Here is a 23597-nt window from a genome sequence, read left to right on the forward strand (position 1 = left end):
GGGATCTTCCCAGACCGGGGCACGAACCCGTGTCCCCTGCATCGGCAGGCGGATTCTCAACCACTGCACCACCAGGGAAGCCCAGTACTTATTCTTGATTTCAACTTGACATAGCTTCCTTTAGCCCATAAAACAGAATTTAATTAGGTACATGCTATCTCTACTTAGATTATACATGTGTATTTGCTTAGCAAAAACACTTATTACTCAACATCTGAGTTTATCTATTTGTAAGTACCTACAGTGGGATGTATCACATATTTACTAAAAAGAAGAGATGGAAGAGCTAAGCAAAGTCTCCAATAATTAACTCTACATAACTTGATTTAAAGTAATAAAGTTTTCCTTGGCATTAAGAAATTAACATGAATTCAATAAGAGGAAAATGACCAAAAAAAAAATGTATTAAACTCGCTTTATAAAACATGGTCTCTCACAAATTTTCCCCTCAAAGAAATCATGAATCTTTTAAAACATCCTTAGTGCTCTTTCACATTGCTTATAATCAATGATATATACAATCTTCAAAAATTATAATTACTATTATCTTACAGATATCAAGCTATTAACACCAAATAACTGAAGAAATCTTTAAAATAGGTACACTTTTATTTTTATATTAATTATGCTGAATAATGAATATACCTATCATATCTTATTTAAATCTCATCTTACGGGGTACTAACTCTGTAAAATTACAACTCCAAGAAAAAAAAGATTTATTTAATTCTCCCGAAGCCAACCAAATACTAATACACAAGAAAATTCACTTTTCATACCTTAAGGTAGCAATGTGCATAGCAATAATGAAGCAGATTATCAGAAGGCTGAGTAAGGCTGCTGACCACATGCACCAAATGTTCAGCATACATCGGCACGGAATGTTCCAGATTAATTTTATCCACCAGTATCTGAATGGATGGCAAAGGCCGAAGAGACTGGAAGTTTGTAGTATTCATGAAATTACTTGAGTTCTAGAAAATAATAGTGTTCACTTTATATTTCAGGAGAAAGTGACGGATGTGCAATGCCCTCTATACAAGCTTCAGAGTGACACATTATGCATGATATCAAATCATCCTAGAAATGATGCCTTTCTATGGGACTCTCTTACCGTAACCAAATAGAAACACCTTCTACATATTTTTAGGTATATCCCAGATTTCAAAGAATGCCTATTTACTGTGAAATTATCAATGCCCTTTTAGCTAAAGCTTTTTATCTTTTCAGTCAACTAGAATATTGTCACAACGTGCCTCAGTACATTGAAGGTATTTTCTTAAGCTCGGTAATTCACAAAAAAAAAATCCTAGATATTCCACAGCCTTTATCTTCTTTCCCTTTATTCACATTTAGATGACTAAGTGCACTACTCAAGACAGTCTGAAAGATACTCACAATAAGCAAAGTTTGCAGGACAGAAAAATTTCCGATCCACATCATATCTACTAATATTAAACATGCTAAAGGCTCATAAAGCCCTAGAATCTTGAGGTAGGCTTCATATTTTCAGCGTTACAGAATCTTTCTAAGCTTCCAAGTAAATGCAGATAAATTTCAACATGTCCAGGGTATGAACCCAATTAGCAAGCCACCCCTTCCAGCCCTTGAACTTATTCCCATACCTGTAGCTCTCAATGAGGAACAGTATGACCCTCCATCCAGAGGTGTGGGAAGAACAGTTTAATTGTTTTGTCTGTCTTTCATTATCATAATAATAGGGGAACAGTACTGGCATTTAGCAGGCATTGGCTAAAGATGGTAAAACTACATAATACTTCTCTAATCCAAAAAGCCAATAGTGCCATTATTGAGAAACACTTTGCCTAAAAATAAGTTAAAGATACAGTTCTTCCTTTTTGACCCATTAATAATTTTTAAACCATCACGTATTGAGCAATTACTTTACTAAGGGACTTTATTTTGGATTATTGAGATATAATATACAGTAAAGCACAAAATCTTAAACAAAGAGTTCAACAAATTTGTATGTATGTAACCACCACACATTTCAAGCACCCTAGAAGGGTCTCCTATATCCCTTCTCAGGTAATATCAAATCCCCAGCAGGGGTGGCCAATATTCTCACTTGTCTGTTCTTTGACTTCATTTAAACAGAATCACACAGTACATACTCATGTCTGCCTTCTTTCATTCAACATATCTCTGAGAATTATCTACTGTTCACTCTTTGAGTCAACACTTATCATTATGGAATGACTCTCTTTATTTCTATCAATACCTCGTCTTAAGCTCTACATTTTCTGACATTAAAATAGCCACTCTATCTTTCCTTTGATTAGCACCTAAATGGTGTATCTTTTTCCATCCTTTTATTTCTAGTTTGTGTTATAGTTTTCAGCGCCAGAATTTCATTTTGTTCTTTTTTTTAATGGATTGAGGTCTTTTGAAATCTTCCACTTTTCTGTCTCTTTCTTGAACTTATTAACCATAGTTACGTTAAAGTTCATGCGTATACTGTCATGTTTTAATTCTTCTCCACTGAAATTTTCCCCAGATGATCTCTCTACCCAGCAATACAATGAACAATTATGAGTGGCTGATAGAGAGCAAATATACAAAAAGAAACTGATATATCTTAATTCTCTGCCATACTTCCATAAGTTCTTTTTATTTAAAGTTAGGACAATTTTTACTTCTATAATCATCATCATGTCACCATTAAAAGAAATATAACCCCCAAAATAATAAATTAAAGATAACAGATAATACCTTATATGTATATGGCAGACTCAGAAAGCAATACATTGTATATGGACCTAAAATATTAAGCATCTAATAAGTCCTCATTAAGAAATACAGTAATAATCACTGCGTTCCTAATATGTGCAAAATGGTTTACATGCATTATCTCACTGAATATTCAAAATCATTCTAGGAGCTAGGTACTTTGGGGGAACTGCTCTATGCCAGTACCCAGACAATCTTAAAATGCACGTAGCCCACAAGGCAAGGCTAAACCACACAAGACCTAAGCCTTGGTGGAGCACCCTATGATATTATCAGAACAGGGGAAAATAGGTGGTCTTGTGCAGAACTGCTAAAAGACCATTTCTCAGTCGATTTCTCATCTTGAGAAACGCTGCTATGGGGAAATTTTCTCAGCAGCATCCCTCATTCACGGGGCTTTCCATCTACTCTCTCAGAGTACAGCTGCAGGCTATATAACTGCTTAGCTGCAGTGTAGAACTGAATCCTTGTCAACAAGGTATCCTACCATGTGTGCTGCAGGTCATTTGGTGCTCTAGATTCAGGGTTGTCCTGAAAGGGACAAGGCAAGCCAACACCATTACTGATTTGCTTTTGCTGTCTATGTAAGTAATAAACTATCTGAATCTATCTGGGCTTGTTGCTTCTTTACTGGCTGACTCTGTCAGCCTACATGAAAAATATAATTTTCTTTTGTTTTTCAGAAAAGGAAAACAAGGCTTAGAGATATAAAGCAGTGTCCTAAGGTGTCATAGCTTGTACATGGTCTGACATCAAGGCAAATGCTCTTCAACATTTCCTTATAGAGCCTTAGCTTGAGGTTATTTTTTTAATCTATTTATTTATTTATATAATCTATATAAATTATTTTCTAAGAATTAATAATCATAGTTACATTGCTTTAACTTCATCATGGATAACTATTATATATAGACAGATATTCTATTACTTAATCAACTTCCTCTGACAATATCACAGGACCAATAAACATACATGTATGAGAAAACAAGTAGTGAATGACAAAATATACCTTTTCTCCCATAATGACAGGTAGCAAATGATCCAGCAAGTTGAATTCAGCCATGAAAATTGTGAAGGTACATTTGAGGAGAGTAATACTTGTATGTCGAGTAGGAATATATTCCTCCAAAGATGCCGCTTCTTCAGGATTCAGCATTGTTTCACTTTCACCCTTAATATCTAAAATGAAATAATAAAATTTCAATGAAAATTTATTTTTAAATAATTTTCGTAATTAACAAAAAAATTAATTAGTTCTCAAAATTTTAAGGTCAAATTCTTTTTTCCAGCAATGAAGCAGTTGTAAAAGTGTTGCCTTAAACAAGAATAAATTACTCTAGAACTGTATGCCTTTGCTATGTAAAAATTTGTTTTATATTTTAAAATATTTCTTAAATATTTTAAAGAAATATTTAATCTCTGTCATTAAAAGAATAACAGCTTCCTTTCATAAAAACACCACTGAGATAATGTAAATTCAAGCCACAGACTAGGAGAAAATATTTGCCATAGACAGACACACAGATAGACATAGGTATATGCACAAAGGACTTGTACCCACAGCATATTAAAAACTAAAAACTACCTAAAAATCAAAAGTAAACAAATAATTCAATGGAAAAATGGGCAAAAAAGCCTTGAACAAGCAAAAGATAATATATCCAAATGGTCAAAAGTTATTTCAAAAGCAAGTTAACATCGTTAGGTATCAGATAACTGCAAATAATGTCACGATGTGGTAGCACTACACATCCACTGGAAAAGCTAAAATGAAAAAGACTAAGAATACTAAGAGTTGGCAAATATGTATCAGCAAACTTTTTCTATAAAGAGCCATATAGAAAATACTTTAGTGGGGACTTCCCTGGTGGCGCAGTGGTTAAGAATCCACCTGCCAATGCAGGGGACACAGGTTCGAGCCCTGGTCCGGGAAGATCCCACATGCCGTGGAGCAACTAAGCCCATGGGCCACAACTACTAAGCCTGCACTCTAGAGCCCGCGAGCCACAACTACTGAAGCCGGTGCTCCACAACAAGAGAAGCCACTGCAATGAGAAGCCCGCACACCGCAACAAAGAGTAGCCCCCGCTCACCACAACAAAGAGTAGCCCCTGCTCGCCACTACTAGAGAAAGCCCACGCACAGCAACGAAGACCCAATGCAGCCAAAAATTAATTAATTAATTAAAAAAAAAAAACTTTAGGCTTTGTGGGTCCTACAGTTTGTCCCAATTACTCAATTCTGCAACTGTAGTACAAAAGCAGTCACAGACAAAACATAACTGAATGAGCAAGACTATGTTCCAATAAAACTTTACCTCTGAAAACTGAAAATTAATTTTCATATAGTTTTCATGTGTCACAAAATATCAATCTTTTTTGTATTTTTTCCAACTATTTAAAATGCAAAACCCATTATCAACTCATAAGCTGTACAAAAAGAGGCGATAAGTCATAATTTGCCAACCCCCTGATCAAGGGCAACTAAAACTCTCCTACATTGCTGGTAGGCGTGTCAAGTGATTCAACCAAATTGAAAACAGTTTGGAGATATTTACTAAAGGTGAACATATATGATCGTTTTACCTAAGTGATGCCACCCTTAAATTCCCAACAGAAATTAGTATATATGTTAATCAAAAGGTATGTACTAGAATGTTGGTAGCATCACTACCATAATAACCCAAAACTAGAAACTAACCAAATACTCATCAACAGTAAAATGGATAAATAAGTTATGGTATATTCACAAAATGGGATACTAAAAAGAAATGAGAATGAATCCCACAAACATAATGTAAGCTAAAGCCACAGGCAAAAGAGTATATACTGTGTGATTACATTTACATGAATTCTAAAATATGCCAAACTAAATCTAGGATGTTAGAAGTAAGGAGAGTGGTTACCCTCGGGGTTCAGAGTAATAACCAAAAGAGGGCAAGAAGGAGAATACTGGAGTGCTGGTAAGGTTCCATTTCCTGAACAGTTAGCCACATAGATGTGGTTAAGTTTACAAAATTCACCAAACCATACCCTTAGATTTGTGTGCTTTCCAGTATGTATCTTACACTTCAATAATGAAGTAAAAAAAAAAAAAAAAGTGGAGGGGAACTGCTAACTACTCAGAGAACTGCCTGTACAAAATCAGTTAGCAGCAGTTTCTTTATAGAGATCATAAATATTTCTGAAATGATAAACTGTTTCAAATAAAAATTCATTTTATATAAACGTGTGTGTGTGTGTGTGTGTGTGTGTGTGTGTGTGGCATAATTCCACTGTGGAAGAGATTGCTAATTGCAATCCTTTCTTCTTCCTTTTAGCAATAAAACTCTCTAAATTTTAAGTGAGGTATATGGACACTGTCTAGAGAATACATTTTCCAGCCTCCCTGGCTGCTGGGTGCAGGGACATGTTACTAAGTTTGGGTCAATAAGATAACAGAGCCATGTCATTAAGTGAAAATACATGCCTACCATTTTCTCTTGTTCCCCCTTCCTGTTGATTAAAATTAGACACTGTAATGGTGAGCCAACATTGACCATGTAGGTGAAGTATACCTCAGAGGATGGTGGAAAAACAAGATAAAAGGAATTCTGGGTCTAAGACCACATCATGAAACAGAGTCACCCTAGTCCCCTGGAGTGCCTACCAGCTTGGGTTTTAATGTAAGAAAAATTAATTATATACTGTTTTTTGTGTGAACATTAGTTCTCATTTCTCTGGGATAAATGCCCAGGAATGCAGTTGCTCGGCTATATGGCAGCTGTATGTTAAGTTTTTTAAAAAACTGCCAAAATGTTTTTAGGAGTGGCTGTACCATTTTATATTCCCACCAGCAATGAATCAGTGATCCAGTTTCTTCATGTCCTCCGCAACATTTGGTGTTGTCACAGTTTTCTGTCCTAGCCATTCTGTACATACTATCCTAGCACTTATCAGAGTATCTGGCAATGGAGTAGGCATTCAAGCAAGGTGCAAGAAATGAATGCATGAACATATCAGGCACTTACGGCACTATGTTACGTGATTTTACATGCATTAGTCTTTGGAAGTAGGTCCTATAAGCGTATCATTTAGGACAACAGTAAATGTGCTGTGACAAAAGAAAATAACAGAAGTGTCAACAAAAACAATGCTTATTTCTCTTTCACTCAACAATCTGAGTCTAGAGGATCCATGGTGCCACCACACTACTGAAGACTTAGGCTCTATCTTATTGTTCTGTCATCCTCAGCGTGCAGTTTTCATCTCAGAGTTGAAGCTAGCAGGTCCAGCCCTGCCATTATAATTGCTTTCCAGCAAGAAGGAAGGGAAAAAGAAAAAAAGGAAGGCACACTCTTTTCCTTTTAAAATCCTGTCGCAAAAATTCACATGAAGTTTTGCTCCCATCCAGTAGCCAGAACCTAGGCATATGACTGCATTTGGGAAGTGAAGTCTTTATTTCTATCATGAAAATTTCTACCATAGAAATTTCTATTACTATAAGAGGAGAATGGATACTGGGGAGACAATTTAACCAACTCTATCACAATAATTAAACTCATAGAGATAGAGAAATGGAAAAATCAGTGCTGTTGATTACTTCCTAAGGTCAGTAAGAAGTGGGGGTCAGAACTCAGCCTGATGCCACAGGCTGAGGTCTTTATTATTCTATACTCCCTCATTATACTCTTATGTCCTGCTCTAGAGTGCTTCATTGCATGAAAAGGAAATTTGTATTTTATGAAACTGTGATAACCATATCTTTATACCATGCAGAAAATATCAGTCACACAGAAAATTTTTTTTACCAGTAGGACCTAAGTTTTCTTGAATGTTAAATTCGTATGCTTAAAACTCATCTTCTTCATGTCTCCTCCTTAGAATCCACTAAAGTGGAAAAATGGTCATATTTCAGGAGTATACAAGGGAAAGAGTATCAAAAGGTGACAATAAACTACGGACAAATGCTGGCAAAAAAAGCACATACTTATGCAAATAATTTTCGAATACCAACCTCTCCTATAACTTCCACATGTAAGTTTACTCTTTAAATTAACAAGTAAATATATGAAAATCAGATAGGCAAAACATATTAAAAACGTTAAGTTAGCAAAATACAACAAATTGGATTATACAGTCATTCAAATCAACTGGCAAGAGATTCAAAATTAAGCCAAAAACAAACCTGGTTTTAGTCTACTATATGGTTCGTATTCATGTTCCAAGGCACAAACAATCATTTTTAAAATTCTATGTACTGCACTGCTATCCAAGCGAAAATCAAGAGGACCTATAACAAGACTTTTGGTAGACTTTTCCTGAAGTGTTCCCAAATCTTCACTTTTCCCTGAAGAAAATTCTTGTTGATTTGCAGAACCTACAAGAAGCCAAACTTATATTAGTAGGTCAGCATCAATCAGATATACCAAATATATACTTTAATGTTTCTCTTATCTTTTTAGCTTAGAGCTTAATGCCTTAAAACCAATTCTACATCAACTGGATACACAGAACCCTGCTGATCTATATTTTTCTTTATACAGATGAGAAGATATTATCAACAAAAAACAGTTGATTTAAAAAACAATTATTCCTGTTATCTATTTAATGTTATAAGATGTGCTATAAAATTGAAATGGTCATTCTTAAAAAATTATTCTCTAAAATCTAATTGGCCTATACCCAATAATTCTATACACAATACTATTAGGTTGACTGGGAAAGGAGACTCTCGAAGAAGTTGCATTTTACTACTATTTTATCTTAGAAGTTACACGGAAAAATTGATTGCTTAAAACTACATGTTCAAAGGTGCCTGGAGAGTTTTCTAATGACCATGGAAGTAAACAATAGGTATTACCCGCTTTGAACTTTTTCCAGAATAAAATCGTTATGGCCATGCTCCACAGGGTGGAATTCAATTTCCCCAATCCCTTATCTGCCCATATGTCGAAGAGAAACCAAGGCTGTCTTCTAAAGAAAATCTTAGCACTACCTACAGGTATTTCTCCTTATCTAACCTGTCCACACCTTAGAGATTTGGTTTTAATATATAAATTCACTATTTTAACTGATAACATACAGTAAATTTTACTTCTTAAGTCTTATGTTTATTCAAACAAAAATAGGGAAGTAAAACTTTCCAGCATTTACTACCTTTAGAATCTAGGAAGGCCCAGTTAAACACAAAAATTCTATATCTACACCTTTTAGTAACTTTTTCAAAAATACATTTCCTTCATTTCAAACAAAGGAGTTGAGTTCAATCTCTAGTCCCAGTACCAGAGACAAAAAAATAATTAAATTTATTATTCATATATTCTTTTTTTAAAAAAACATTTTTTTAATTAATTTATTTATTTTTGGCTGCGTTGGGTCTTCTCTGCTGCGCGCAGGCTTTCTCTAGTTGCGGTGAGCGGTGGCTGCTCCTCATTGCGGTGCACAGGCTTCTCATTGCGATTGCTTCTCTTGTTGTGGAACACGGGTTCTAGGCACACAGGCTTCAGCAGTTGTGGCACGCGGGCTCAGCAGTTGTGGCTCACAGGCTCTAGAGCACAGGCTCAGTTGTGGCACACGGGCTTAGTTGCTCCGCGGCATGTGGGATCTTCCCGGACCAGGGCTTGAACCTGTGTCCCCTGCATTGGCAGGCAGATTCTTAACCACTGCGCCACAAGGAAAGTCCTCATATATTCTTAACAAGATGACTACACACAGACTTAAATGTCACAAATAAAACATACAAAGTTAATCTTAAACATATTTTATGATATACATAAAAAAGAGTCACATTATAAACTAGGTATAAATAACATACCATTAACATAAAAAAATGCTACTTTCCATAGCTAAACCAGACATTTCTAGAGTTACCTGTTAGGATGAGGTAGCTTGAAGATAACCAGAAGGACTCTGGTTGCAAATCAAAATATTCAAAAAAAAGGAAAATATCCTGCTTTGAGTCCTGTAGAGGCTATTAGGCTTCTTTTAAAAATGTCAATTTACACGAAGACCCTTCTTTTAGACATCAGATTGTCTCTAAAACAATAGAAGTCTGGAGGCTTCTATTCTTTTTTTCAGATAATGCAACTTGATTATAATGCCAGTAGCTTATCTAAAATGTAAAACTGTGACTGGCTTTTAGCTATATCTTTTCAGCAAGGTATTTACTTGTGCTCACCCTCAATATGTTTGGTCACTCCAGCTTCCTGAATGTTTGGCTATTCTTATTAAGAGTCAAGACAATATCAAGTTAGCCTAATTAAAATGAAGGACTTACCAGTCTCTCCAGGACAGCCAGAGGCAAAAGAACCTGTACTGCCTACATCTGTCCATACCTTTATACCTATTAATAGAAAATTATTCTTCTCCCTATGTGAAGAGGAATCTACAAGCTACCAAAACAACTCCACCAACCATCTGCGCTGTCAGTGCACAAGGAACTCTACTTTCATTCGTGAGAACTATATATCCCTACGTGTCTTCTTTTACTAGAAATTCACCTGCTTTCTTTCCCCACTAGTTCTCATTAAAGTTTGCTTGTATTTAACTTATACCTTATGAGTCTGAGTCTCTGTATAAAACCCATCCTTTAAAGAAAAAAAGTAGCTCTAACCCAGGAACTAGAAAATTAATCTTTAAATAGAATAATTTAGGAAACACAAATGCTTCTACTCCAACATTCCCCTAAATTAACACCAACACTCTCCCAAGACATCCGGATTCAAAGGGCAATGAACCATGACGCCCCCCTCTCTCATCCTTTTCCTCAATCCAATAACTAAATAGTTTCAATTTTATCTCTATGTCTCTAAAATATTCCTGTTGCAGATTAATTTTCAGCTATCTACTTTAGGTCCATAAAAACATTTGCAATAACTTCTTAAATTAAAAAAGACTAAAAGTTACAACAATAGTATTTAAAGTTATATTAATAAGAAATAATTTAGTTTCTAAAACAGTGAGTGCTTTCAAGGAGCATAACAAAAATGAAATAATTATCAGAATGCTTATTAATATCAAGCAGCAGCACAAGAAACTTATTAACCAAATTTTTCTTTATATATCATTTTATAATGTGGGTAAAGTACTACTACATCATTTATCACAACAAAAATAAGAAATAATACAAGCTCTTTTTCTTACGGCATTTACTAGTTTTTTACATTAAGTAAATACTATCAGGAACTTACTTAAAGCACACCAATCAAATCTGCTTTCAAAATTTCAGAATCCACTACAAACTTTGTAAAATTATTAGTTTAATATGCATTTAGATACTTAAGATAAAATTTAGGGCACTTTTGATAATTTGGACTACAAAAACAAATAAATGTCATCACAACAAACCAATAATTTTAGATAAAATATTTCTTTGAAGAATTCAAAATTAACCTCTTTTGAGAATTCATAATACTTTTCTTAGGTTTATAAATACTGAAAATTTCACAAATTTCTTGTTTCAAGTAATCCAAGAAAGAAAATCTGAACACGGTAGTTATGAATGCAAGCTGTAGAGTTTAAACTAGCTGGGTTCAAATCCCACATAATAGGTGTGTGATCTTGGCCAAGTTACAAAACCTGTATAGGACTGGCTGTTTCCTCATATGGAAAATGGGGATATTGTTATCTACTTATAGGGTTATTATGAAGATTAAATTAGCTACTACATGTAAAACACTCAGAAGAGCGCCTTCCATTTAAAACCATTCAATAAATATTAGCCATCATCACCATCACTACATTGTCAGTGAATATAGATTCACAATGAGAAACACACATATGAAAGCAGCTGCCAAAAAGCAGGCAAAGAACAAGTGAACAGATTACTGGGTGAATGAATGAACACATTTTTAATGTACATGTGACATTCACAAGTTAAATTAACAGTGGAATCTTATTATTTACTCAAAAAAATTATCTGCTTGCACAGCTGAGAAAGTATCTGTGTAAGCAGTAAACCAAAAGCAAGAAAATGGTTACCACAAGCCTAAGAAGAGCAGTTTCTTCCAGTGTGGAAGGGAGAAGACTGGGATGGAAAAGGAACACACAGGAGGCCAGCAATGTTGACACTGTCCTGTTTCTTGGCTTGTGTGGGGAATACACAGGTGTTTCTATTTCTTTGCTATTCTGTACGTAAATATATAGAACTTTTCTGTTTGTATGTTATGATCTAACATTTTGTTTAAAAAAAGTTAAAGACTAAGATATCTATACAACAATGCACACTATTCACAGGAATGGAATATGTGAAAAATTCAAAAAGTAGCAAACTACCAGCTTCTCAGGCAGAAAATATATAAGCACCCTAGCAAATATACATCATGTTTCAATCCTTTTAAAACTTTAGAAACAAATATATACAAATAAAATTTTCAGTGAGAGGTTTCCTTTACTTGATAGGCAGACTACTTCATACTCCACCTCACAAAATACCAAATTCACAGCACATGTGTAAGACATCATACTAAACAAGAGGAAACCTACCAGCTTACATTTGGCAACTACAACACAATAAAAATTTGCAAAGTTCTTAGAACAGAGACTTCTGAATTATACTTTCATATACAGGTATCCCTTGCTTTTCAAAAGTTAGCTTTAGGCCATTTCACTTTTACAAAAGATCTGTTTCCCTAACCAAAATAAATCTGAAGATAATTTTCACTTTTACAAAAAAAAGGTGAAAACAGCATTCACCACTTGTTTTGCAGCAAAGTATTACAGAGGCAGCACAAACCCCAAGCATCTAGAGTGGCACCAGCAAACTCCTTCCCCAGGAACTATACTCAGAATCTCAATATCAAGCCACCACAGCTTTGAACTGTGTCTTTGAGCATACGCACTTTTCTCAATTTATTTTGCGCATCCGTTAACAAGATCTGTCCTAAGGTAACTGCTTCTTCACTTTACACCATTTGGGATTACCAAAGGTTTCATACGAATGCTGTAGTGGAGGAAACCTAATACATATAATTAACTCCTGAGCATCTCTACCAATGTCCACGGGTACTTAAAACACATCTTTTCCTCCAAAAATCTTCCTTTTGTGTCTCTATCTTCCTTGGTGGTTATCATTATCCACCAAGTAACTCAACAGCAAAATCTGATCAACTATTTGAATTTTATTTTTAAATAAAGCAATGCGAAGGTAGTGAAGATTTTAAGCACAGAATTAAACCAGTCTGACTGCAGTATAGATTATAGGAGGGCAAGAGTGGAAGGAGAAAGCCAGTAAAAAAGCTATTAGAATCTAGAGATGATAACAGATTGGATGAGAGCATTAACGGTGAAGCTTAAGAAAAGACAGATTCTAGATAGATTCCAGAGATAAAATTTGACAAAATGTGCTGATGGGTTGGATGCTAGGAGAGAAGTGTGTCACGATTCCCAGATTTCTGGCTTGTGCAATTAGAAGACAGTAGAAAATTTTTCCAGTAAGAGAACACTGAAAATAGGGGAGAAGTAGGAGGTGGTCATGAGGGTTTTAATAATTCAATTTCAACATATTCAATTTTGAGATATTTGTGAGACGCAGAAGTAAAAATGTCAAGTGTGCACTGGATATATTTAATTCTAAATCTGAAAGAATAAGTTTGGACTAACAATACAAATATGGACATCAACAACATATAGAAGGTACTCAAATCCATGAAAAAGAATAAGATTACTTCAGGAAGAGTTTAGGGAAAGAAGTGAATCCAGGTTTGACCAATGAGAACACCAACATTTAGAAATCCATTATGAAAGGAGGAAGCAGAAAATCACAGTTCTTTCCTTCTGTTTTCATCTAACAAAACTTAACGATCCTTCAAAATCAACTCCTCTGTGAAGTCTTCAACCCCACAGACAAAGGTAGTCCCCTTCTCACCTGGACCTCTTTTAGCTGTCTGTTTACATTACTGTCCTTAACATGCTATATTAGAATCACCTATTTAAGTGCATAAACACTACCTATTGGTTTCTTGAGAAATGCTTTGGTCTTCTTTGCATTCACAATATCTAACTCATCACCTGAAACAGAAATCATTTATCGAAATATGAAAAATTAACAAAAAATGGTGACCCTATTTTGACTAAGTTTTCAACATGAAAAAGGCTGGAATAATAAGCACAACATAGTATAGTTAAATTTCTGAAATCGTTTGATTACTAAAATGAAACACATAATAAAAGACTGTGTCCATAGTTTCTAGAAGAATATATTTCTACTTTTCTGTATGAAACAACAAACTCTTTTTTTAATAAAAAGATCTATATAACCTTCAAAATGTATTTAATACAGAAAAGGAAATGTTTATGCTCTTTGACAACTTAATATGAAATTTGATGTATCAAAATTTTTAATATTTGGTACATATTAGAACTAATTCTAGTTGATTATACAAAAATCTTTTCAATCAGCTGCACAAAGGACTAAAAATGTTAAGAATCTAAGAAAATTCTAACATGACATTAAAATTAAACCATTCCGCAAAGTAACAGAAGGTAACTCTAATGTAACAGAGTACAATCAGTCAAGGACCAACTGATTCTGAAGAAGTCTTTGTTTCTGTTGTTCAAGGAAAAGCAAATATAAAGGAAAGAAACCAGTACCTTTGCCACTGGTGTTCTCCATTGTATACAGGTAATCCATGTAAAAAGCCCCGAACCTGTGCATTCCAGCTATCTCAGTGTATGTCTCCTGCCAACAAAGCAAAGCAAACAGAACATACATTGTATAGAACAGACCTTTGAGTTTAAAACCTGATAGATCAAGAATTAGACACATATCCTTATGGAGAATGTGTACCAACTCAAAGGATTACCAAAACAGAAAGAAGAACAGAGGATACACAAAGAATTGGCTTCTAAAAAACGTAGTGTCACCTCTACTATGGACCACACAAAAGGACATCTATAATTCTACTAGACAATTTGACCACTTTGTCAATAATGTCTGGTTAATGAATACCTACAATAGAGTAGGGCAGTATGGTCTTGACCTTTATCACCATCACAAAACGGTCTAATATATACTCTCAAATAGAGTTAATCCTTAATATTTCAGTACACTTAAGTGAAACAGTTCAAACACTAAAAATATACTAAAATATTTTTAAATGTATGTTAATTATGCAGGTAAAAATTAAATTCTTTACTTTCAACTATAAGTCTGTAGAATCAATGTAAATCACTGATTCTATTATACTAAACTTCAGGAACTTTTTTTGAGTTTTTAAATTTATTCCATAAAAAGTACATTAATATAATCTTATATGAAAAATTCAAATACTACATATAGTAAAATGTGAAATTCTTCACTTCTTTTCATTAATCCCACACTTCAAAAGTAACTGAAATTAAAAGAAATAATTCTACATGTTTCCTCCATGACTATTTTAACATTAGGGAAGGGATAAACTAACTGTGGCTGCATGCTATATAAAAGTAGAGATCTTTGTGCACTCCTCAAACCTCTCTAGATATAGAAAGTGGACAAAAATATGCTAGATGTTTCAATAAACAACTAGCATTCAGAATATATTACTGGAGAAGAAACATCAATCACAAGTATTCACACAAAGTGTCCACCCCAGCACAACCTAGAATTTGGCTCAAATATATATTCCCTGACCTTATGATTAGCTGCATCCAAGATAAATTCTGCACGAGTACCATTATTTTCTGGGCTTCGGTAATCAAACAATGAATTTGTGAGGTATGTCAAACCTTTCATATTCAAATTTTCACCACAAATAAAGAAACAGGCTTCCTGAAAATAAATGCAGAATTTTTGAACAGGAGAAAAAATCATTAGACAGTTAAAGAAAATAAAACCTTGGTTTTATAACACCAATTCAGTAGTCAATAGAAATCACACTACAACTTGAGGTCCTGTAAAAAGACAAGGCATACTGTCTCCATTTTCACTGCCTGTTTCAGCAAAGAACATTTTAACAAACCAAAGAGGAACTCCAAGTAGCTGCCATAAACAAGAAGGAAGAAACATTTATGAATTGGAAAGTATTTGGAACTACTGTCCAGGTGTTAAGTACTACCAACTTCCTAAATTCCCCTGAGCTCTATAATTTCTTACAGGGGAAAACAGTAAAGTTCCCCTCTCAAGCCAAAGATATATGTAGTCTAACAGATTTTTTGGTATGGTTAAACACTTCAATAAGCACCTCATTATCCTTGCATTCTATCCAAACAAATGGAGGAAAGGGGAGATTTTGACTTACGGTTTCACTTCTATTCATACTCTCTTCAAAATCTTTAACACCCATAATTCCTTTAAGGCACATGGCTCTGCAACCTACAAAACCAATCTGGCAATCAAAGAAAGGCTCTCCCATCATAAGGGCCTGTAAGAGGAAAGGAAGCGTTACGACCCTGAACTTCAATAAAAATGTTACAAGCTTTCTTTGTAGAATTTCTAAATTAGTTGAAACATCTTTAGGATTATGACCTTTCAAAATTTATTCTCCTCAGATCACACATCCTATTAAAATAAGAAACATCTTACTTATCTCTGTATCCTCAAACCTTTGTATTCTCAATGACTGGCACTTCAAGAACATTAATCCACACATACATATGAGCATACACAAGTCAAATGAAAAAATGAATGAATAAATTAATGTTGCATATTATGGTAAAATCTTTGTTAAAGAATAATTATTTCAATTAATACTACTGATCACTAAAATAGAAATATAAAGCTATAAATATTTTTAAATATACAATTTATGATTTTTAAAACCTGTATTTATTAAATATTAACCTTAAGGACCATTACAAAGATTTTTTAAAGTATATTCAATGTTGATGGATTACCTCAACTGTAGTTCCTTCTTGTTCCCAACACAATACTTCTTTAGATTTTACTTTTTGAGGGCTGTAATAACTACTCTCAGCTTGCATTTCAGTGAGCTAAGAAACAATATAAGAATATTAAGTAAGTCAAATTAGTATTAAATGGCAATAAACTGTCATTACTATGATGAATTGATGGAAACAAGGCCAATTTTAAGATTCGGGAAATTAAATTATAAAGCAGGAAAACAGGTGCAACAAAAACAGCTGTAACAGATTATCCACGGTATAAAGGTTGAATATGCTAGTCTAATAAGTTCATATAGAGAATATAAATACTCCTTTATGTTAATAATATTGCTTAAAATGGTGAAAGCTATGTAGCTATAACAGTTCCCTAGTCATAAAATGACTCATATATTCTGCCAAGAATTTACATATATTTTAACATCAGTTCATTTTACATTCACTAATATATTCAATCAGGTTTAGTTCAATCATTTATAAGATTTCTACCTATCTGTAATCAAAAAGAAAGCTGTGAAGAAACACAGATTCAACAAAACTTTTTTAGTTCTATGAGGGAGGCAGATTCAAGGGCTTTACTTTCAAAGTACGTAATCTCACAGTATGTGTCACAGACTCATTCAATCGTGCAAATACTCACTGAGTGCCTGCTAGATAACAAGTACTGATATAGATGCTGACTATATATATATATATATATATATATATATATATACTCTTGCTCCCCTGAAACTTACAGCATATTATGTCTATGTATCCAAAAATGAGATAATTTGAATTATTTTTAAAAGCTCCTTTTCTAAATGCAATGTGGTATCCTAGTTTGGATCATGTTACAGAAAAAGGTCATTATGAAACTAAAGTCTGGAATTTAACAATAAGGCACCAATGTTGGCTTCCTAGTTTTGACAAAAGAACTGTGATAGCGTAAGATGTTATTAAGAGGGAAAACTGGGTAAGGAGTATATGTGAACTCTCTGTTCTCTGCAACTTTCCTGTAAATCTAAAACTATTCCAAAATAAAGATGTTACTTTAAAAAAAAAAAAGTATTCTGCTCATGTTTGCTAATGATTCATTGAGCCTTATTCGTGTGAAATGGATATACTCTTCAAACTTAAATGCAAAGGCAAAGATCACATTTAAAAAAAAAAAACAAATATTTAACTTAGGTCATACAGAACTTATTGAACTGAAAAGCTATAATTCTAAGCATGATAACCTCTTTATACTGGGAATCAACTAATTATTCTCATTTTTTATACCAACGAGTTTTTATATAAGCCTTTATTTCTTGGATGCTTCTAGAACTGGTATACACAATGTTGTTATTTCAAAGTACAGTTCTATAATCTAAAATGCTTAAGTAAAATTGAATATTTTAAACTTGATTACCCTTCAGCTGTCTACAATTATTGTAGAAAAAAGCAATTAATTGATTAAAAGGACTCAAACATTACAAGAACAATTTTCAACATTATTTTTTAAATGCTACATTTAATTTGGCATGATTTTTGTTGGATTGATATCAACTGTTCATAATGCTAATGTAGAAACATGACCTTATTTTCTGACCAGAATATGAACCACAAATTAATTCCATACATTCTTTAAACCCAAGCTGCACAATAACTCTAATGTTTTCCTCCAAAATATCAACATATTTCCCTTAGAGAAACTTTAGAGAGACATAAATGTTTCAAATTTTTTTAAAGATATATTGACTAATGACAAATACTACCCCAAAAGTCTATAAAAGTTTTGTATATAAATGCCTGTTTTGACGGACTCGGTTTAATTACAATTCTTCTCATCAGTGAAGTTAAAAGAAATGTACCAGAATAATTTCAAATTTAAAAGTAAACATGTACAAGTCACCAGAAAAGACAGTACCTTACTAGCAATCCCTGACTTCCCTCACAAACTTAAATTAAAAATAATTTCACTTGGATCATCTAAAACTGGCAAAACATCTAACAATAGTTGGCAACAGTTGACTCTTTATTATACATTTAAAGGGTTTATTGTATTATCATTTTTATTTTGCAGATTGACCCATATCCTTTTAAACATAGCTAAATCAGTGAATTTCAGTTGCAAAATTTTTAATAAAATAAAAGAATAATATGTTTCATAAAATTCAGAAATAATAAACAATGGTATCAAAATAGTAGAGGTAATGTTTACATTTTTGTATCATTTCTGCCCCAAACTATTACCAAAAGAAAAAATCTTTTAAGCTAATCAAGCCATGACTAAACTTTTGTTGAAACTTATTGTCTATATTTTTTAGCTTTTGTCAAATTAGAAAGTATGGAATAATTTTAATTAGAAAAATCTTTAAAGACTATTTTTTTAATATTTTTAATCTACCATCTGCTACAGTTATAAATCATATAGCTTTACTACTGATTGAAAAAGTTTATTTCAAGCAGTTAAACAATCTAAGCTAAAGTAAAAACACCAGAGCAGAAACTTGATTTTTCTTTGCTACATTTCCAGTATGTAACAGTTGCCTGGAATAGTACCTGTAATACTACTTCACAGGTTGGACACATGAGTTTATCTTTTTCAGAAAAATGCCTCCATAAAAAAATAAACCCACAAAAACAAATAAAATCAAAGAAAAAATAATCTAAAAGAGGGTCCAAAAATTTTAAAAAATGGTAAGCAGATAAGGAGATGGGTAGATGGATAGATGATGGATTTCTTCAACAAACATTTATTTGTTGAATATGTACCAGACAATTTCCAAGAGATGGAGACACAACTGGTCTTTTTTAAAGTTACCACTTACTGAGTCTGGAGTACTATCAAAAAAGAATAGCCACTATCTTCTGAAAAGGTTATTATTCCTTCATCTGTCTGATGGACATCTAAGTTGTTTTCAACTTTTTGGCCATTGTAAATAGTGCTTTTATGAAGACTCAGGTACATCTATTTCCTTGAGTTCAGTCTTCAATTCTTTTTAGTATATACCTAGGAGTGTGACTGTTTGGTCATATGATAATTCTATGTTTAACTTTTTGAGGAACTGCCAGTTTTCCACAGACTACACCATTTTACATTCCCACCAGTCTTCCCATTTGTTTTTAACCAACTCCAACTACAATTTCACCAGTCTCAAATCTCTGTTCTGGTCAAAATCACCAGTAATTTCCACATTGACAAATCCAATGAATCCATTCTCACAAATGACCTACTCCCTCCACTATAAAACATTTATGGCACTTAGCTTCCAAACAGGCACTCTATTGGTTTGCCACATACATCACTAGTCACTTATTTTCAGTTTCCCTCACTGACTTGTGCAAAACCAAACTCCTGAAATTTATCTCAAACCTAATCCTCTCATAGTACTGCTCATCTCAGAAAATCAGAATTCAACCCTTCCAGTTGCTCAGGAGCCTTCCATGGATCTTCTTTATTTCATTTATGTCAATCAATAAAATCTATCAGGAAGTCCTGTACTCTTGACCTTCAAAATACATCCAAAATCTAATTACTTTTTACCACCTCCACTTGCTAACACCCTAGTCCAAGCCATCATCATCTCTTGCTTGAAAATTGCAATCCTCTCTGATCTCCTTACTTCTGCTTTTGTCCCTTTATAATCTTTTCTCAACAAAGCAAACAGAGTTGATGCAACTTAAAACATAATTCGGATCCTCCTGTAACTACTATGCTTAAAATTGTCCAAAACCTTCCTATCTAGTCCAAGATTAATGATAAAGTCCCTAAAATGACCTACATGGTTTCACAATTTATGGACCTCTCCCAACCCCATAACCTCTGTGACCTGATTTTGTACTACTTCCACATTAGCTCACTTTTCTCTAGCCCTACCGGCCTCCTTGCTGTTACCTGAACTTTGGGGGTCTCTACATTTGCTATTCCTAGAATGTTCATTCCCACGTATCTGCAAAGCTTCCTCTTTTGCAAGTCTTTACTGAAATATCCACTTCCCATTAAGGCCTTCCCTGATCACCCTCTTTTCTTTATTTTTTTTTTAATTGGAGTATAGTTGATTTACAATGTTGTGTTAGTTTCTGCTGTACAGCAAAGTGAGTCAGTTATACATATAAATATACCCACTCTTTTTTAGATTCTATTCCCATATAGGTCATTACAGAGTATTGAACAGAGTTTCTTGTGCTATACGGTGGGTTCTTATTAGTTATCTATTTTATATATAGTAGTGTGTATATGTCAATCCCAATCTCCCAATTTATCCCTCCCCTGCTCTTTCCTCCTTGGTAACCATAAGTTTGTTTTGTACATCTGTGACTCTTTCTGTTTTGTAAATAGGTTCATTTTGCAAATAGGTTCATTTATACCATTGCAAATAGGTTCATGTATAACATTTTTTTAGATTCCACATATAAGTGATATCATATGATAGTTGTCTTTCTCTGTCTGACTTATTTCACTCAGTTTGACACCTGATCACCCTCTCTTTTTTTTTAATATATATACACACACATACTGTTTATTACATATATACATATGGTTTACTACAGGGTACTGAATACAGTTTCCTGTGCTGTACAGTAAGACCTTGTTGTTTATCCATCCGATATATAATAGTTTGCATCTGCTAATCCCAAACTCCCAAACCATCCCTCCCCCATCTTCCCCTTGGCAACCTGATCACCCTCTTTTAAACTGCAAAACTCCCCTCCCATTTAGTGGAAGCATTCGCTCTTCCTCTTTCCTCTTCTTTTTTTCTACATAACCCTTATCATCAACGGGTATACTCTATATCTTATGTGTTTATAATAACAATTTACATTTTAAGAGGCAGGGATTTATATCTGACCTGTTCACTGTGAACTCCAGAGACAAAACAATGCCTGGTACATAGATGGCACTAATATGTATTTGCTGAATGAATTAGATACTGTTCAGGAATATTAAATGTGTGATAATACTACTATAAAAAGTCAAGAAATAACCTAAAATTAAGTATGGGTTATAGCTGAGGGACAGAGAAGACAATATATGATCAAAGAAGAACATATTATACTTTTTAAAATAAAAGGATGTTCACCTTATTACTGTTTAACCTAAAAACACCTATTATATAATCTCTTTTTTGAGAATGTATTTTACATGCATTTGTTGGTGGAGGAAGTATTCAAAGTATTTTAAACAATGCTGAAAAACAGAGTTAGATCAAGATCTAGATAATAAAAAAAAAAACTGGACTATCTTAAAGAGAGGTGAGGAAGGAGAGAAAATGTATATAAACAACGCTTTAAAGGAATTTTGTAATGAAAAGACAACACAGAGATGAAACAGTAGCTAGAGGGGTACATGAAGTCATGGGAGTTTTTTTATGTGCATTTCTTGTTTAATGGAAATACTAAGGCATCTCTGTATGACAACTGAAAGATTCAGTAGGGAGAGAAAAACTTTCCATGAAGCTATTAAAAAAGGAAAGTGGAGAAGGCCTTAAGAAGACAAAAAGAGACCAAAATTCAGAGATTTCAGATGAAGGGACATATAATTTTATGAAGTAAAGATTGTTAGACTCTTGTCTCACATCTACTAAGTATAAAATAAACTAAGCCACATTCTTACTAGAAGTCAAAATTTAAGCATTAAAGTTGAGAGATAAACAGCAAAAAAAAAAAAAAAAAAGAAAAAAGGAAACCTACTTTGAAAGTCACAGTTGCCTTTGTACAATAAAATCCTATAGAAACAACGGGATCCTTCAAAGTCTGTGCTTTTTGTTGATGTGTGGTTGATGTAGGATCATTCCCAAGGTAGTCTTCCTCACCATCATCATAACTCACAATTGCAGGCACAAAGGACCAGGCCCATGATACCCATCCCTGTGGCTGCTCATCCTCTTGCTGTGAATACAGCTCTTGGCCTTTGTACTGAGCAGGATACTGCATATCTACTCGTGTTTCATCTTCAGCACCTATCAATCAAAATAAAGTCGTTTTAAATAAAGGGAATTAAAGCAAGAGGACAATTAGGAATTTAAATTATATAAAAGTTTCTCCCACATGATTCTTTCTACATATAAAGTATGAACAAGTCATACATTGGTTATTGTTATTTGAAACCAATAATTTAGCATTACCATCCTCAAGTTTCTATATATTGTACTGTATAAATCTCCTTTCATAGTCCACAATGTTATATGGGGAGTAGTTTATTACATACTTTTAAATGTGTTTGATTAATACGAAGAATAAATTCATTCTTTAGGATTTCACTCGTTAATTTAAACAACAACAACATATAACCTACCTTCCAAAAATAAGGCTAAGGTGCTGAAAAACTGACTTTTCTCAGAAATGTAATATCAGAAAAATCCAAGAAAAGTTCTTGATTTCCTGATGCACCCAAAAGAGAAAGAGAATGGCAAGTATTCCTAGGCAGAATGTGCCCCCACCAAGAAAAGAATTATCCCAAAGAATGAAAGTAAATGTTATAAGGAAACTATTCTCATATGTAGTTAAGAAAAATAATAGTGACTTTCTTATTAGTGAATAACATCTTTCCTATTCTATAGATGAAAAATTATAGCAAAGAACTTTTATGTGGTTACAAATTGGCAGACTAAGGATTTAAATTCCAACCACTGTAACTTATTCCACCTTTGTAAGACAAAATCCATCAAGGTCCCTTAATGTTATTCTAACAATACAAACAAAAGAGGCAGATCATCATGGAATTCAGGGAAGAAATTACTTTTAAAAAAATTCATGGTATAAGCACCCTCCAGCAGATTCAAACATATCTACCCTTCACTGATAAATCAATAAATACACACACTCCATTAAATATCATCCTCATTCAGATTCACTTCCAGGTTTTCTGGTGAGAAAAACTTTGTAACTTTTTAAATTCTCATGACAGGAGACTCTTGGAACATCGTACACTTTTAGGTCATGACACATGGCTATTGACCTCTTTCATCTGGGACAAAAAAGACTTGATAAATAGAGTTAACTAGAGTACCTAAAATACAGTACTAAGAGACCTTAGCCATTTTACTTCAAAATAAATTATAAAACTTACAAATCCAGAGA

General features: G+C 33.6%; 1 protein-coding gene across 15 annotated transcripts in view; it reads right to left on the reverse strand.

The window, feature by feature from the left end:
• Nucleotides 1-23597, reverse strand: part of VPS13B (vacuolar protein sorting 13 homolog B) — an 802500-nt gene that overhangs the window by 701041 nt on the left and 77862 nt on the right. For all 15 annotated transcript variants that reach the window (XM_028500192.2, XM_028500193.2, XM_024115869.3 and 12 more), the window contains exons 8-15: nt 22209-22477; nt 16545-16640; nt 15950-16072; nt 15343-15480; nt 14322-14409; nt 7918-8109; nt 3761-3930; nt 780-974 (exon numbers count right to left, since the gene is read on the reverse strand). In XM_028500192.2, the coding sequence (XP_028355993.1) occupies nt 780-974; nt 3761-3930; nt 7918-8109; nt 14322-14409; nt 15343-15480; nt 15950-16072; nt 16545-16640; nt 22209-22477 (1271 nt within the window). The remainder of the gene's footprint in view (nt 1-779; nt 975-3760; nt 3931-7917; nt 8110-14321; nt 14410-15342; nt 15481-15949; nt 16073-16544; nt 16641-22208; nt 22478-23597) is intronic.

This window comes from Physeter macrocephalus, chromosome 15 (assembly GCF_002837175.3).
Source record: "Physeter macrocephalus isolate SW-GA chromosome 15, ASM283717v5, whole genome shotgun sequence".
NCBI classification, from domain to species: domain Eukaryota; kingdom Metazoa; phylum Chordata; class Mammalia; order Artiodactyla; family Physeteridae; genus Physeter; species Physeter macrocephalus.